The sequence below is a fragment of the Myotis yumanensis genome, unplaced genomic scaffold, assembly GCF_028538775.1.
Source record: "Myotis yumanensis isolate MYYU_CA2020_CCGP unplaced genomic scaffold, mMyoYum1.0.hap1 SCAF_2, whole genome shotgun sequence".
NCBI classification, from domain to species: domain Eukaryota; kingdom Metazoa; phylum Chordata; class Mammalia; order Chiroptera; family Vespertilionidae; genus Myotis; species Myotis yumanensis.
The window spans coordinates 33771004-33788585 of NW_027223753.1; the positions used below are offsets into that span (position 1 = coordinate 33771004).

The 17582-nt window shown below is 47.1% G+C and overlaps 1 protein-coding gene across 1 annotated transcript in view; it reads right to left on the bottom strand.

The window, feature by feature from the left end:
- The window catches only part of AGBL4 (AGBL carboxypeptidase 4), a 987573-nt gene that overhangs the window by 68472 nt on the left and 901519 nt on the right, over window positions 1–17582 (bottom strand). The window contains exon 9 of the mRNA XM_070405080.1: window positions 5606–5717. Within this exon, the coding sequence (XP_070261181.1) occupies window positions 5606–5717 (112 nt within the window). The remainder of the gene's footprint in view (window positions 1–5605; window positions 5718–17582) is intronic.

Consider the following 17582-nt stretch of genomic DNA (forward strand, 5'->3'; position numbering starts at 1 on the left):
TGACCGACGCTGGTGGTGTGAGCGCATTTAATCCATCCCCGGTGAAAGCTCCAGCAGCTGGCTGCAGGCCGGCCATTTCAACGGAACACCCCTCTCCCGCTCCCCCAGGCAACACTCTCCCTTGCCTTTATAAAAGGCTTCTCATTCACATGCGTTGGCCTCTTCGACTTGAGAAGTAGCAGGTCAGGGATTGTTCCTCCCTGTTAGCAGATGGGCACACTGAGGCTTAGGAAACATCTGCATGTGCTAAGCACCTGCATTCACTGCAGGCTCTCCTTCCCCTGCAGCTGCCAGGATTGTTCGCCTTATCATGGAAATCCTGCCTTTCTACATACTAGTATAATCAGCAGATAACTACAGGACGTCATAGCTTCTTGGAGCCAGAAAGGCCCTGTAGAGATCATCCTTCAAACCCTACAGTGTATACACAGGGGACAATGAGAGACCCGGCAAGGGGAAGAAACTTGCCCAAGAGTACCATGCACATGCGTGGTTCAGCCGCTCTGGCAGGGCCTCAGTGCTGTCAGCTCCTCTCGCTGCCTCAAAGACAAGCCCACTTGGTTCCAGCTGTTCCCTGCAGGGGATCTTTGGGATAATAAAGTCAAAGACATGGGATCAAACAAAGCCTCAGTGAGACAGTCTGCCAATGGCCCAGGGGTGTGGTTTTCATCAGGTGGGTACTAATCTAGGGGTGGTTAACATCCTGCCACGCTGAGCAAAGAATTTCCCATCCAAATGCCATGGCTGAGGCCACCGCCCTCCTTGTTGACTTTCAAGTGTGTATGTGGGGTGAGAATGGGGGTGCCCCTACCCTTTACCCATTATTCCTATCCTTCCACCAGCAGGATTCTCCCCTTCCTTCCCCGTCCCTGTCCTCGGGTTGTTGGGTATGAACACGCAGTTGCCCCTTGGCTTCCAGTGAGGAGCTGCTATTGCAGGGCCTTCCTATCTGGTGACCCAGTGAAACCTCTGCTCACACTGCGAACAGACCTCATGGGCTGCCTCCTTCTGTGGTAATGCAGTAGTGGACCTGTGCCTGGCCGTGTGTGTGTGTGTCTGTGTGTGGTTTGTGTGATTATATATAACTATATACTCATTTGCTATGTTTATGTCTTTATATGGATGCATTTTCTGTCTTATGAATGTAAATGCATGCATTTTCTGCAAATTTCTATGTTGTGCATGTGTGTTTGTGTAGCAGGAGTGAGTGCTGGCTCCGTGTGTTTGACCACGTCGCCATTCACTCTGTCATATCAGAGTGTTACAGTTTAGTTATTTATTTAATAGAAAGAGGACTATAGTCCTCTTTGTAGTCCTTATCTTGAGGACTACAGGAGGTGAGCAAGGGAAAAAAAATAAACCCAGTCCTGTGTTGCTCTATTTTAAAAACCGCTCTGTGTTGTTATGGCAGCTAATTTTCCTTAAATGATTTAAGAAAATGGATCTGCCTAAAAGAACTGCAGCCAAGTTGTTATAGCAACACAGGCCTTTCTCCTCTAGGAAAAGGGAGGCCATCACCCCAGAGCATAGAAACTTCTCTAAACAGCAACCCTTGGGCTCTGGGGGACTCGGAGCACAGGAAGGGCAGGGGGGGACCCATTCACCTCCCAGAAGTTCAAGGGGCTCTTAGCAATAGCCCCGGCCACGTCCCAGTTCAGATCTCCTTGTCCTTCACCTGGACTCTTGCAATAGGCACCTAGAGATCTCTCTTCTCCGAATTCCTCTCAGCTCCTCTGATCCACTGTCTCCACCGCAGCCTCAGTAATTTTCTAAAGTATACACTCTATTCATATTCATCTGTGCATTCGGCGGTCAGCATATTATTCTCCATGGAGCCATGTTCTGTGCTATGTCATGGGTGTGAATAGGTTGTGTGCTTAACTGGCATGTCAGGAAGCTTGGCCTCTACCCCACAAGTAATGGGGAGACAGTGAAAGGTGTTAAGCATGAGAGGAAGACTCAGTTGGATTTAAATTTTAGAATGACTCTAGAGTATCTAGTTTGGGATAGTGAATGGACGGCAATACTATTCATTGATCTCTTCCTTGCTCCACCGTGTTAGACGGCTCTCCATGGACTTATATTGATTCCAAGATTGAGAAAGGGTGTGTGCTGGAATTTTTCTGACAAGTGGCATATTGTTTTATTGTCTTGATTTTTTTTTTACAGTCATGATATTTAATTCAATTAAAACTCAATTTAAAAGAGGGCCTGTGACAGGGGTGGGCAAACTTTTGGACTCGAGGGCCACAATGGGTTCTTAAACTGGACCAGAGGGCCGGAACAAAAGCATGGATGGAGTGTTTGTGTGAACTAATATAAATTCAAAGTAAACATCATTACATAAAAGGGTACGGTCTTTTTTTTTTTTTAAGTTTTATTCATTTCAAACGGGCCGGATCCGGCCCGCGGGCTATAGTTTGCCCACGGCTGGCCTGGGACTTTGATTTTAATGAGAAAGGACCACTGGGCCATGGAGGAAGCCACATTCCTTGGCTCAATGTTCAAAGTCATCCATGAGCTTCTGCACGTCTGTCTCCCTGTCCCTCCACCCCATCCTGGGCTGCCCTCCTGAGGCTCCCTGTCATAAGCCCTGCATACTGACCTCAGCAGCCAGATCTCTCACCTCCATGCCATTGCTTAGCTTTCCCTAGAATGCCCTCTCCCTTTCCCTGTAACCTCCCTCATCTCCAAACCATAGCCATCTGATGGAGTATTACCCATTTGTAAAGGTGCAGTCCAAATTCCTTGAGAAATTTTCCTTCACCCTGGACAGTGTGGCTCAGTTGGTTGGAGCATCATCTGGTGCACCAAATGTCACTGGTCCGATTCCAGGTTAGGGCACATGCACAGGTTTTGGGTTCAATCCCCAGTAGGGGTGTGCAGGAGGCAACTAATAGATGTTTCTCTCTTACATGGAAAGAGTGAGGCTGTGAGTGTAAAGGCCAGAAGCTGTCCTGGCATCTCAGATAGCTCTGGGCAGAGTGATTATGATGACTATGTGACAGTCAAGGCCAGGAGAGAAATGCATTTAAAAGTAATAGGGCAGACCCTTGGGGCACTGCAGTGTTTGCAACTGGACACAATGACTCTTTAGTCAAATGTTAATTTGAATCAGATCCAAATAATGTTTGTGGAGGATCTGCTACATATCAGGTACTGTACTAGGTGCTTTCACATAGCTTTTAAGTAGAGAGACCATAACTTATCATCCAAACTGGGAGATTTATAAGAGGAAAGGGGACAGTATTAACAAATACTCTAGGACAACAGGCATACGCCACAACTGTCCCCAGGCAAGCTGAAATGTATAACCATCCCACTTATAGGTCATAGTTGGTGCTTTTTTGGGTAATCAGACACAATTTGTAAATCTCTAGTTATGGGTATTTACTTGTTTAATATCTATTTCCCCACTAGGTTCCAAGGGTTTCACTCACTATTAGAATCACAATGACTGGTATATAGAAATTACTTGGTTAAGTATTTGTGGAAAGAATGGGCTAAAAGATAGGACAAGGACAGGGGGAGACAGGAAGAGACCAAGGGAGATGGGGTCCTGTTCCAGGGCAGGTCCTCGCTTGGGGCATAAAGGAGCCAACTTTCAGGGAGAGTACAGCCTACACAATGAGCTCAGCATCCAAGTGCATTTATTAAGACCAACCAGCTGACAATCAACCTATTTGTGGCACCAGGAGTGTCCTGACAGCTCTGCAGCTCAGTCTTGTCTCATCTGTGTTCTGTGACATGAGTGACTGCCTGGTGGACTGAGAGAAGATCAATGACTTCTGATTTGTGATGGCAACGGCAGGCTGAAACCTAACCCCCTTCCTTTGATTCTTCCCCCATACCTTGGCTCTCTGGTTCTCCCCTCCAGGATTCTGCTAAAACACCCCTTTGTTCCTATTATCAACCAGGTCAGAAAATGTGTCGGAGCTGTGCTCTTTAGGAAGAGGTGGCAGGGGAAGAAAGCACTGTGATTCTATCAGGGAAACTGCAGTTAACACAGAGGTCAGGTGGAGGTGAGCAGGGGGAAACCCAGGGGACCATAAGCACTTCCTGGGAAACTTAGAAGCAGCTTCTGTCTGCCAAGAAAGCTGTTCAGGATGGCATCGAGGGTCCAGGGGAAGAACAGTGCTTGTGAGCAGTTAACACCTTTTGTAGACAGGGAAGTAGGAGCTGAAGAAGGAAGCACGTATAGGAAAGCAATGGCTACACAGGCACTGGCTAAAAAAGATTTAGGAAAGCCAAGTTCATAGGAGGATCAAGATAACAATCAAGTGAAATACAATGCACCCAAGGATTTACTTTTTCATTAACCCTTGCTCTAATATATGCATTTGTTTTAAGTACACATTTTTGGCTGCTTCATCTCATGAGACCTCCACAACTGAGCTCAGTATTTGTGAGGGCTGCTCAATATAATGCTGCTTTTTAATTTAGGATACTTTTATGGACATCTTCAAAGAGTTACACTGATGCATCTCTGAAATATCCCAACTCTGGGACTCTTGCTGTCTTAGCAATAACTACTTGTCACCTGGTGGCAGCCAGGGGCTCATAAAATTAGCCATCATCTGTAATCTCATTACAGCGTCTTCCAAACAACCGAGTCTCCTCCATGCACCATTTTTAACAGTGTCACTTAGCTTCAAGTTGAACACTTTCAGTAAGGCAAAGTTCACAGTGCACATACCCATTTTATCATCAGGCATCTCTAATTATTAGGAAATTCTATTTTTCTTTAGGCCTTACTTCTGCCTTTGGCTTCTACCCAAATGATGTCTGTCCTGTTCTCTCCCACAGCCCCTCAGAGGCAGAATGATCATGGTCTGCCTCCTTTCTCTAAGTTATGAAACCTTAATGTATTCTATTTCTTACAAAATCTTTCCCCGATGAGCAAACTCAGTAGGGACACCCACTGTCACCCTTCTCTCTGGAAGAGCCAGCCCTCTGGAACAAGGTCCAGAGTACTATGCTATAATCTCTTATCTGGTTTCCTTGTTTTAGGTGGGAACAGGTTCACCAAGGCACCACATCCCCAAGTCCAACCAGGTGCTTCCAGCAAGGTCATCCTGTCCTTACAGAACCTTGCCTCTTGGGTCAGGTTTGACTTGCCTAGAGATGGACATGTCCTCCAAGCTAGGCCCTTCATAGTCTTTTGGGAACTGGGACTAGAAAATGAGAGTGGGCCCCTCTACAGTGGTGGGAGCCAGTGGGTGTGACGTTTGGCACATGCTCCCTACAGGTGGAGGAGGCCAGCCTACAGCCTTCGATTATATGAGATACTCCGGTACTCTTCTAGTGAATAACCCATTAAGCTAGTTCAAGTTGTATTTCTTTGGCTTGTAACCAAAGAGCCCTGGGAAAGGTGGATCTGCTCCAGTATATTTCCTTCATCCCATGAGACCCCCACACCTGAGGCCAGTGTTTGTGAGCACTTGGGTTTGTCCAATGCAGAGGAGACACGAGCAGACCTGGTTCCTCCCTGGTTTTGACCCCGTATTCCCAATTTGCAATTCCCAGTGAACTTCCTCATTACAACACTGCTCTTTTCTGGGACAAGCAGTAAGACCAGCAGCTGCCGAGGGGTTCAGTTACTTACTGGGTCGTTGTACATCTGGATGATGAGCTGTTTTACCCCATACAGGGTAGGGTGGGCCCATGGAGAGGGATCCAGCCAGTGACGGTTCAGGTCAAACCCCATCAGAGAGCACCTAGGCAATCCCCAAAGGCAGAGTCAGTACAAACAGAACAAGTCAAGCTGCTCACTTATCAAAACACAGTTAAGAGTAGCAATGGTCCTGTCACTCACCTGGCATTTATTCTTTTGCCAGAGACATTTTTAAGCATCTCACATGTATTAATTCATTCAGTGCTTTCAACAACCCTGTGGGGTCACTACAAGGATAATTAACACTTTACATAAGAAGAAACTGAGTCACAGAGAGGTTCAAAATATTTCTGTCAAGGTCTTACTTCAGGGCCCATGCCCTGAGGCCACAGATACATGCACATCTCCTAGTCAGGGCAGCAGAAAACATGTTCAGGCTAAAGCCACTGGCATCCCCCTATTCCTTTCTCATACCCAGTTAGTCCATTGTCTCTACTTTCAAAATATATTCAGAACCCAACACCTTTGCATCACCTCCACTGATATCACCATGAGTTTGGACCAAGGTCCAGAGTATCCTACATAATAAAAGGCTAATATGCAAATAGACCGAACAACGGAATGGCTGGTCACTATGATGTGCGCTGACCACCAGGGGCATGTGCGGAACTTGGCAGGTGTTGGCCACAGAGGGATGGTGGGACAGGTGAGCAGGGGCACCAGACCAAGGGGGCGCCGGTCGCTGTCATCAGGGCATGCCTCTGGTGGTTAATGAAAATGCTTTGCTCTTGGGCGCCACAGTCATCCCCAGTGCTCGCAGTTGCTGCCGGCAGACAGGGGACTTATGGGGGAGGGATGCGGGGAGGAGGGGAGTGGCAGGAGGGGTTGGGCTTGGACCCGCTCCTGTGCCTACTCCAGCCTCATAGCCCACAGTTCCTTTCAAGGTGCATGAATTCATGCACTGGGCCCCTAGTTACGCTATAATCTATTATCTGGTTTCCTTGTTTCCAAACCTGCATCCTCCCACTTCACCTTTAACATTATAGCCCTCCCCACACCCCACACCCCATTTTCCACACAACAGCCAGTGTGATACTCTTATGACATAAGTCAGATTGTGTCCCTTTTCCTTGTGGTCCATCCTGCTGACCTCTCTGACCTCAGCTCCTACCAGCCCCTCTTGCTGCCTCTATGCCAGACACTGCCTCCTCTCTGCTCCTCTAACACCTCATGTTCCTCCTGACTCAGGGGGGTTATACAGACTGTCCTTCTTCCTGGAATTCTCTGCCTCCAGATAGCTGAGTGACTGACTCATCCTCATTTATTTCAAATATTTGACTGAATGTCATCTGCCAGAGAAGGCCACCTGCCCACCTTCTCCATACCCTCCCTTGGGCATTAAAGACCTTCACTAGGGCAAATGTGATAGTGACTTCTGGTTCTCCATCTCTCTCTCTCTCTCTTCCTCCTTTTCTTACTCCAGATCTCCCCAAACCCTGCTCGTACTTGGGAGAGGTACCTCCTCCAGGCCTCTGTCCCTAGGCCTCCATCTACTGGGGCTGTGTACACTGCAGGCACTGCCTAGGCCAGCACAAGCTCAGGTACAACCTCCAGAAACCCTGTGCTTGCTCCCAAGTCAAATCACCACTCTACTCCTCTCCAGTGCAGCCTCCTCCTGTCCTGAGAAAGTCTCCCACCCTCATCCATCTTGCTTTCCTGATCAAGATTCGCCAATGGCTCTCCATTACCCATGGGATAAAATTCTGCTTTTTGCAGGTTTTTAACCACAGTCAAATAGATAATGGCCATTATCTCTTTCTCTGCCCAAATTGGCCCCCTTTTTCTTATCTGCCCCTCTGTCACACTACTTTACATCCCCATCTTATTTTCTAAGCTCCTCTATTTCCCTAAGCGATACAATTTTATCCCCTCTCAGATTACTGCATTTGCATCCCCACCTATCACCCTACTCAGGAAAATAAAGGACTCCACTGGGGACCCACCTCTCCTTCGAGATGGTTGGGGTGGAGATGGTGAGTAAATAATAATGATTTCCTCCTATTACTTAAAATCAGCATGTTGGGGACCCTATGGTAGATAACCAATGTTTTGTGGGGACCCATGGGGAAAGGCTTCATTAAGAAAAAGCCATTTGAATTGGGCCATGAATTTTTCCAGGTGTTGGGGACAGAAGGAAGAGTGTAAGTAAGGAAAGGAACTGTGAAGCCCCCTAGGATGTTGGGGGAATGGCGGACAGTTTGGTTTGACTGAATCATAGAGTACGCAGTGAGTGGGTGGTGATGGGGAAGCTGCGGAGGGAGATGAGGGTGAAGGGCCTTGAAAGCCTAAAAGGGAGTTTTGTTATTTTGTCTTTGTATCACTGTGTTTAAACCAACCAAGTGCTGGTGTTGCCTCTCATTGATTGCAGTGAGAACAGAGACAGCCCTGCATACAGGTTACAACATCACCATCACCATCAAGGGAACACAATGGAGTATCTACTGACATTACTTTGCCCCAAGAGTTAAGTACTTTACTAGTACAAAATACTTTCTCTAAGTTGATCTTATGGGGCAGGTTCTACTACTATACCCATTTTGCAGATGTGGAAACTGAAGCACAGAGAGGCTATAAACAACTTGCTTGAGAAAAAGTGATGTCAGGATTGTTGCACAAGCAGTTGGACAGCCCCTCCCTTAGGGTGCATAGTCTAACGGGAGAAAGAAGATATACTCACAGGCTCATGTCCATTTACAATTCAGGACAATGTTGTGAGGATTAAATGACATAACACATGTAACCAACTTAATTTAGCACAGATTCTGGCACATAATAGTAGCTCAAAATGTTATATTGCTGTATAGTTTTGTGCTACATCCTGTATGACTAATAACCTTACAGTCCATCGGGGGCTTGAGTGGACAGCGGACAGCAATGGTCAGGATGACATCCCATCTTTTCCTCAGTCTGGGAGCTGAGTTCATTTCTGTGCTCTGTGCCCTCCCAACATAGGAGGCATTTGTCCATTTTCTTTGGGGAATACCCAGCATGAAACCTTGCGATTAGATGGAGTGTGTTTGTGGTGGTGGTGGGGGGGAGGGTTCTCTTTCCATGGTTCCAAGATGACGAGTCTTCTCCCACCACAGAGACATATGGGCCGATGCTCCCTCGTTGTGACCTGGCAACCAGGGTGGCAGCAGGGAACCCAGATCAGCTGCACCCACCTGAACTTAAACTTGGACTAGGTGATGCAAGGCTGGAGGGGTCATATGGCAGTACTACCACGGAACAGAGGTAGAGCATTCCTGCCAACAGCCAGTTTTTGTCCTCCAGGCCCATTCTATTCATTGCTTAAGTCTGGCTCTTCAGCTTTGGCTTTATTCTAAACTCCTTCTAACAAATTCCCTTTTTGCTTTAGTGGCTAGAGTCAGTTCTGGCTTTTTTAATGGAAAGCATCCCTAACCGTATGGCTCTGAAAGCCAATTTATTAACCACTCCATCCGGCCTCTGTATTGTCCTCTTCCCAGTGGCTCGTCACCAGACAGGTGGGACCTCGGTCTGAATGCTGTGCCCCCAGAGCTTTCCCAGCCCCTCCAGAGCACCTAAAAATTTGGAAAGGAACACTGTCATTGATAACAGGACTTAATCCTTAACAACTGTATCCTTAGAGACAGTTAGCTTACCTACCGCTCCTCTGCCTCCAAGTAGGAATGTCTGCAGCAATGTCTTGGCTAGGTCACCAGTCTGTTCCATGACATTTCTATGACCCAGAGCTCCCCACCTCCCACAGTCAGCTTATCTCATTCTTAGACGGCTCTGTTAGGAAAGTCTTCCTTCCCGTTAGCTGAAGTTTGTCTTCCAGGGACGTCCTCCCTCCGATTTTGCCTCGTGCAAGTGGAGTCGCCCAGAACAAGGAGGCTACACTGTGAAGACCAGGGGCTCTGGGAGTCACAGTGAGATTTAAATTTGGGCTGTACTCTTTACCAGCTATGTGACCTTTTTTAATTTTCTTTTTTAAAAACTTCTCTGGGTTTCTGTTTTATCATATGTATAATTAGTATAACAACCTTGACCTTCTGGATTGTTTACATGAATGAATGTAAATAGCCTGGCAGGATCCTCAGGAGAGTGAATATTGACTAAATGGTGGCCAGTGGTGGGGATTGCGGGCTTGTTGAAATTGTCATCTCCTAACTATCATTTCCTGCAGGAAGGCTTCTTGACTTACGCTCTGTAATGTGATAGGTGCTTCCTTCTGCTCCTATAGTATCCATCGCTCACCCCCTCAGAGTATATACAGCACAAGATATAGTCATGGCTGTCTTCCCCATGGGACCATGAATTCCTTCAGGGCAAGGACAATGTCATGTTCATGCTTGTATTCCCATGCCTGACAAAGAACCAGAACTATGGTAGACACTGAAGACGTTGTTGAGTGAACATTTCATTCTTTCCCAAGCATTTTCCTGTATCACATGATATATTCCCACAGTCACCAGACACATAGGTGGGCTCCATTAACAAGTGGGAGTGTTAGGAGCCAGAGATGGTGAGCCATTCTTCCAAGGTTACTTCACCACTCCTCCACAGACCCAGGCCAGAATCCAGGTGTCCTGGCCCTGTGCCCTGTGGTCTGTCCATGTGGCCATGTGGCTTCCAGGAAGCCTCTTTGATTAAAAAAAACGTGACATTCAAAACTGAAGGAAGAGTGTTCAGGTGAGAGATCCTGAAAGACTAGCCCCTTGATCCAACCATCTGCTGAAAATAGTGACTGCCAATTCAAAGGCAACATGAATCTTCAGAGGATCCCAGAGTCCTTCAGAAGTGTGAGCATTTGTGAAACTCTTTAATGGGTAGTATCAGCGCTGGGTGCTTTTTGAACTGACTTTTAAAGAATGCTTCTAATGGCAACCCATCTATCAGTAGGTGGGTTGCCAGGGTTCTTGTCCCAGCATCAAGAAGGGTTCAGGAATCTGGAAAAGGCTGTGCGTAGATGACATAGGAAACCAGAGACTAATAAAGAGTCCAGAGATGAGATATAATTTTGAAAGGCATTGGGGGTCAGAGGAGCTTCAGCTAAAGGAACTGAAGATTCCCTCCTTGTCTAGGACCCTTGCCTTTATTAACACAATTTGTCCTAAGGCAAGGTGGAGATAATACACTTCAAAGGGTAAGGTTTCAAAGGGTACAGAAGCATTGTCAGTTTGGGGGAATTAGCCTACGGCTGTTCAGGTGTTTGGCCAGTAGGAGGCAATAACATGTAGATTAAGATGCCCTTTAACTGTCTGGCAGCCACAATCAGTTTCTTATTCAGGTTTGGGGAAATGCCTTTAGCCATTCCCAACCGGTGACTACATGTGTGACTCAACCCTGTTGAGTCCCCAAGTCTCATCAACCTTTTGATGAAACTCTTGAAATTATGACATGCTGGAATTGGTTCCCGGCAGTGGGTATTTACTGAACAAAACATCTTCGTAATGATGTAGGAGCCCTGGCTTAGGGGCCAGAGGCACAGGCCCCACCTCAAAAGTCTATATCATCTCGGGAGAGTCTCCTCCCTTCCTGAGCTCCATGTGTACTTCACTCACAGGTCTCTCTTCCAGCTCTCTCCTGTGATTCTAAAACATCAATGACTGGCTTTACCCAAGAGGTAGAAGCATACAGGAAGCATACCTTTCCAATGAAGTGAAAATACAAAGAAAACAAAATACTCTAGAAAAAGGATAGATACAGGTTTTTAAAAGAAACATCAAATAGTAGAGAGTTACCAGTATCTTAACATTAGTTGCATTTATTTTTCAACATTTGATATGTGCATGGGACCTAATCCTTGCCACTGGGAGTTCCTGAGTCGCCCTGAGCTTTGAAGAGGTGATGGGAGTGTGCCCAACCTCAGGGCATGAGAGAGTGAGTATTCCAGGCAGAGGGGTGGCATGTTCAGTCAGGGAAGTGAGAATGGTGCTTGTGTCCCTAACTAGGCTGTAAGCACCACAATACGCTCTTTTGTGATTGCCAGTTTAGTCACTGAGTGGGAAATACTGGGTCTCTGCTTCCTTATGGCTCTTCTCTTCTGATATATATATATATATATATATATATATATATATATATGATTTTTTACAAAGAGGAAGGGAGAGAGATAGTCAGAAACTTCGATGAGAGAGAAACATCGATCAGCTGTCTCCCGCACACCCTCCACTGGGGATGTGCCCGCAACCAAGGCACATGCCCTCGACCAGAATCAAACCCGGGTCCCCTCAGTCTGCAGGCCGATGCTCCATCTACTGAGCCAAACTGGTTAGGGCTCTTCTGTTATTTTTAAAGGATGAAATATCTACATGAGCTCAAAATCAGGACCCACATTCTGACATGAATGGAACTACTGATGGCACCAATGAGTCAGAATATTTGGCATTAGGACCATTTTAGAAAATCTGAATTTATGGAAATCAAATTTCTATGTGACCTCATAATATATGATTTCTTGCTATTGAGCCAGGGATACTCTTGAGTATCTTTTCTTTCTCCTTTCAAACTGTGAGCCCAATGAGGGCAGGGACTATGTCTGGGACATCTTGCCCACCTCCACTCCAACTTATCTACTATAGACCCAGGTGCAGAGAAGTTTCAACAAATCTATTGAATAAATGAGTGAATGAATAGAGGCACAGATGCATAAATAAATGTCCTGAAAATCTGCAAACAGGATTTAGAAAATTACTTGATAATATATTTTGAAAAATATTTAAGTATCTATTATATGCTAGACTCTTTTGCAATAACCAAGTGAGGTAGGCATTGTTTATCCTGTTTTATAAAACAGTGAGCCCTGGCTGGTATTCTCAGTGGTTAGAGCATCAGCCAACACACTAAGGCAGTGGTTCTCAACCTCAGCTGCATATTAGAATCACCTGGGAATCTTTTTAAAATCCTGATTTCTGGGCCTCATCCTCCAGAAATTCTGTTTCTTTGTTATGGGGTGGGGCCACAATATTAGTAACAAAGAAACAGAATTTCTGGAGGATGAGGCCCAGAAATCAGGATTTTAAAAAGATTCCCAGGTGATTCTAATGTGCAGCCAAGGTTGAGAACCACTGCACTAAGGGTTTCAGGTTTGATTCCTGGTCAAGGGCACACACCTGGGTTGCAGGTTTGTTGCCCAGCAACAGTTGGGACATGTGTAGGAGGTAACCAATCAGTGTGTCTCTCAATTGATGTTTCTCTTTCTCTTCCTCTCCCTCCTTCCTTTCCACTCTATCTAAAAGCAATGAAAAAATATCCTTGGGTGAGGATTAACAACAACAAAATAAAGTTAATAAAATGCAAGAGAGATTTAATCTTGAGAAGGTCACTTGACAACTGCTAGGAGATAGAGCTGGCATTTGAATCCAGGTCTTATTGATGCCAGGATGGTCTACAGTGACCCCTTGAGATCTCCCCAGCTACTGGAGAGGCTGTGCGATCTATGACAGAGATACTAAGCTACTCCTTTGCTCTTCTTGAACTGTACTGGTCTCTCCTCTGCTCAATGGCAGAGATGCAGTGGCTCCTGAGAACATTATTAAAATGGCAAATAAATAGCTCCATCTCGTGAAGGGCATCATGCCTCATCCCCATTGCAATAATGGCAGCTAGAATGAGAGCAATGATTTTAATTCCCCTCTTTATAATTTCCTTTTCATCTCCTGTAAAGGATGGAGAAAAACACGGCATGGTGGCTCCAGATCAATCTTGTTCTGAGCACCGTGGGGGCTGCCTACTCCCAGAATGGTGCATTGACAAGCAGAGATGCATGGGGTTCACGTGCAATTGTCTCTCAAACGCAGCAGTTTTTCAGCATTGCCAATGAGCTGGATTGGATTAGGTATATTTGCACCAAAAGCAAAATAAATATTGCTTTACTTAATAGCACTAAAAGGTTGTGATTCAATTGCCCTTGGCCCCAGGCACCTTCCAGCTCCATTGATTGGCCAGTGTCAGATGCCAGACAATCTGTCATCAACAGCTCCTGCAAAATGCCTTGCAGGTGGGGTGGGTTGTGCTGTGGTGGAGATGGAGGACAGCAGGAAGTGTCCTTTGTCCGGAACACTAAGGATAATTATAACACATCCACTCCTCATCACCTCCCCCAGGATATTTAAAGCATTTCACTCATGTCTCTTCTTAGATGGTCACAAGGAGAGATCTAGGACCAGGGCTGTGGATCAGGGAGGACGATGAATGAGAACATAGGTTTCAAGTCAGAAGGACTTGGGTTTGTGGCACAGACCTACCAGTGAGTAAGTAGTTTTGTGACCTTGGACAAATTCATCTGTTTTGTTCAAAGTCCTGAGAGCCCTTGGAGGGCCGAGGCGGAAGCTGTCTTGTTTGCCATTGAGTCGGCAATGGGAGCATAGTGTCAGGTCCATCGCCAACTTCTGGCTCACCTGTGCACATAGAGGCTCAGAAAGGGTGAGTAATTTGTCCTGGGCCAGCAAGGACAAGTGGCAGAGGCAGGACTGGAACTCAGTCTGCCTGGCTCTAAAGCTGTGTTCTTGGCCATCTCTCTATTCTCTCTCAGCAGTCCTGGGAGTCAGGTCAGCGCCTGATGGAGAGGTTCACGTAGGGTGAGGGGTGAATGCAATACCCTTATTTTTTAAATGGGGAAACTATGTCTCAGAAGGGGGACTAGCATAAAGGGAACCTTTATACAAATTGACAAAAGGAACCCCCTCCAGGCTGACAGTTTTTAACAGGTACCGCTTCTGGGTAGGTGAAGTACAAAATGCTGCCACTTGCTCTGGTCAGACTTGGGGGTGGGGGCAGAGTTGCAGCTCCACTGGCCCCCTGGACCAGGAGCGTTTGTGCAGGGCACAAACTGCATGTCTGTGTGTGTGTGGCGGGGGCAGGAAGCGGGGGACTTGGATATGCCCAAGGTCCATAACAGAATCATGCTCAGTGCTCAGGTCTCCCACTTCCAAGGGTCCATCGGGTCTTTACCCTGTACTGGTGGCCTGCCTAGAAGGTGGCAGGATCGGGGGAAGGGGGTGCTCAGAGCCAACCTGGAAAATGGATTGGCTCCAAACTTAAACTGCCTGCCTAACCGGTTTGGCTCAGTGGATGGAGCGTCAGCCTGCGGACTGAAGGGTCCCGGATACGATTACGGTCAAGGGCATGTACCTTGGTTTCGGGCACATCCCCAGTGGGAGGTGTGCAGGAGGCAGCTGATCGATGTTTCTCTCTCATTGATGTTTCTTACTCTCTATCCCTCTCCCTTCCTCTCTGTAAAAATCAATAAAATATATTTTTATAAAAACTGTCTGGGCCCTTTCTCCCTGAACTTATTCTTAGTGGACAAGGAGCAGCTGTGCCGGGTGCCTTCTCCCTTCTGGAAAGCTTGGGCTCTGGGAGTCAACCTTCGTCCTTCCTATCTCCTGCTTGATGGCACCTAATACCAGGCTTGGGGACTCTCCATAGTGCTTGTTACAAGTGGGAGGCCCAGTCACCAACCAGAAGGCACCCAAGATTTCATAAAGTCCAATTCTCACATTTCAAAGATGGGGAAACGGAGGCCAAGGACACACTGCTACATAGAGTTGGAAGTCCATTCCAGAACCAATGTTTGTTTTTTCTAAGAACTCTGATAGGAGCAAAAAGAACCATTTGACAGGCCCGAAGGGGCACATTTTCTAAAGGTGTGCACCAGCCCTTGCAGCTGGGAATTGGCTATTTCAATTTCTTAAGTGAAAAGGGGCAGAAGAAACACCAAGAGGAAGAGGAATCCTTTAGATCTTCACAAGATCTGGGAGCTGGCAAGGCCACTGCCCAGCTGGTGAAGACCCCACAGTGGCTTAGGTTGTGCGTGTGGACTGGGGGCCACTCTGCTTGGATGAGATCTTGGCCCGGCCACGTATTTGCTGTGTGGCTTAACCTCTCTGCGCCTCAACACCTGTGCAAATAGCAGACTTTGCCAACCTCAGAGGGTTGCTGTGAGGATTAAATGGAATCATCCATGTAAAACGCTGGGAATGCTGCCGAGTTTGAGGTAAATGCACACAGTGTTGCTGGCCTTATGGTTGGGTCTCAGTATGATCCTTGGGCCCTCCACAATCTGGTCCCCACGTATGCCTCCAGCTTCTTGCGCCACGTTTCCAATCTGTGTACCATGCAAGTCTCATATTAAGGCCTATGAGCTCATTGAGAAGACTCTTCCCCTTCTGTGTAGGCTGATGTGATTCCTCCAAGTCTCAAGGCTTGTCAGGCCTGGGTTGCAAGGCAGCCTCCACCTGCCCTGTTAGCTGGTGCCTTTGGGCCGTAGGTGAACCTACACTGTGGGCTGTGCCCTGACCACATGCACCAGCCACACCAGATCACTGATATTCCTGAGGCTCCCAGTTCACCCAGGGCACAGGCAGTAGGCTCAGAGGCAAGCACATGGGCTCTGAGTTAGCTCCCTGGTTTTGATGCCTGGATCTCCCATGACCATGGGACCTTGGGAAAATGATTTAACATCTCTTTGTGCTTCAGTTTCCTTTTCTGTAATATGAGGACAGCACAGAACCTACCTCATACCAGTAGGCTCATGAGGTTGGTTATTGGGACAAACCCCACCATTGCTTTCAATCCCAGTAGGGACTTTCAGTCCCCAGGAGTAGAAAGAACGAATCTTCACCTCCATCTGCTCGCTTACTCTTTCCAAGGGAGGGGATGGAACTTATCTGCTTGGTCAGCATGAAAAATGGCCAGGGCCTGCTGGGCCTGGCCCTTCCCAGCACAGTTGTTTAGATTTGTAGGGACGGTGCATTCTGGCCTCCTTCCTGCCCTGAGGGGTGCCCCTGGGAGGCAGCTCCTTCATGCTCTGCCTGTGGCTGGTAGGGAAGTTGAATTTTGGGGTGAGATAAAAGGAGGCCAATTTTAGCCATGGAGATAAACCATGCTTTCCAAGTCCCGCTTTTATCAACAATAAAGCTAATGCTTTGACCTCTGTCCCTCTGATTCCTGTTTTTCCTTTGAAATTGGCAAAAGTGGGGTGGGCGGGGGAGCATGATGAGCTCTGACCCCTACATTTCCCGTGGAGATCATACATATAAAACACTTAGCACAAGATCTGGGAGCCAGGATACATTCAATTACTGCTTGGGTTATCATCCTGCTGGTATTCGACATTATGGTTCCTATGATTTAGAATGCCCCACCCTCTTCCCCTGGTGACTCCCACCCATTCCTCATGACGCATACCACACAGCACCTCCTCCATGAGGAAGGCCGCCTCAGTCTCCAGTGCCTGGCACAGAGTATGTGCTGGTGAACGTTTGAGAGAAGGATAAAAAGAAGAGGGAGAAGAAACCGTTTGGTTAAAAGTCTTCTTCAGCACAGGCAGAGTGGCAGCGAGGGTCCAGGTGTGGGCTCGAGTGGGCCACCGCAGGGCAGTGGAAAGGGCCCAGGGAGACAAGGGGACCTGTGGAGGGTGGTGTAGTGGACAGTGGGAGATGAAGCTGAGAAGGAACTTGCAGGACACTGCTCATCCTTGAATGCCAAGCTAACAAGTTTAGGATCCTTCTGGTGGTCAGTGGGAGCCACAGGGTGGGGCATACAGGGAGAGCTGACCCTTTTCAAGCAGTGGTTTGGGAACTAGGACCAGAAATGGTGAAAAAAAAAAAATATATATATATTCCAGAGAGGAAGGGAGGAAAAAGAGATAGAAACATCAATGATGAGACAGAATCATTGATCAGCTGCCTCCTGCATATTCCCTGGGTTTGAGCCCACAACCTGGCATGTGCCCTAATAGGGAATTAAACCGTGACCTGTTGGTTCATAGGTTGACACTCAACCACTGAGCCAGGCCAGTTGGGCGAAATGATGACGTTCTTGATTCTATCACCATGCCTTGCTCCTCCAGATTCCCAGCCACTAACTCTGAGCTACTGACTCCTCAGAGGCCTGTCTTCACCAAAGAGTCAATTATTAAAATCAACTTGCTATCAAC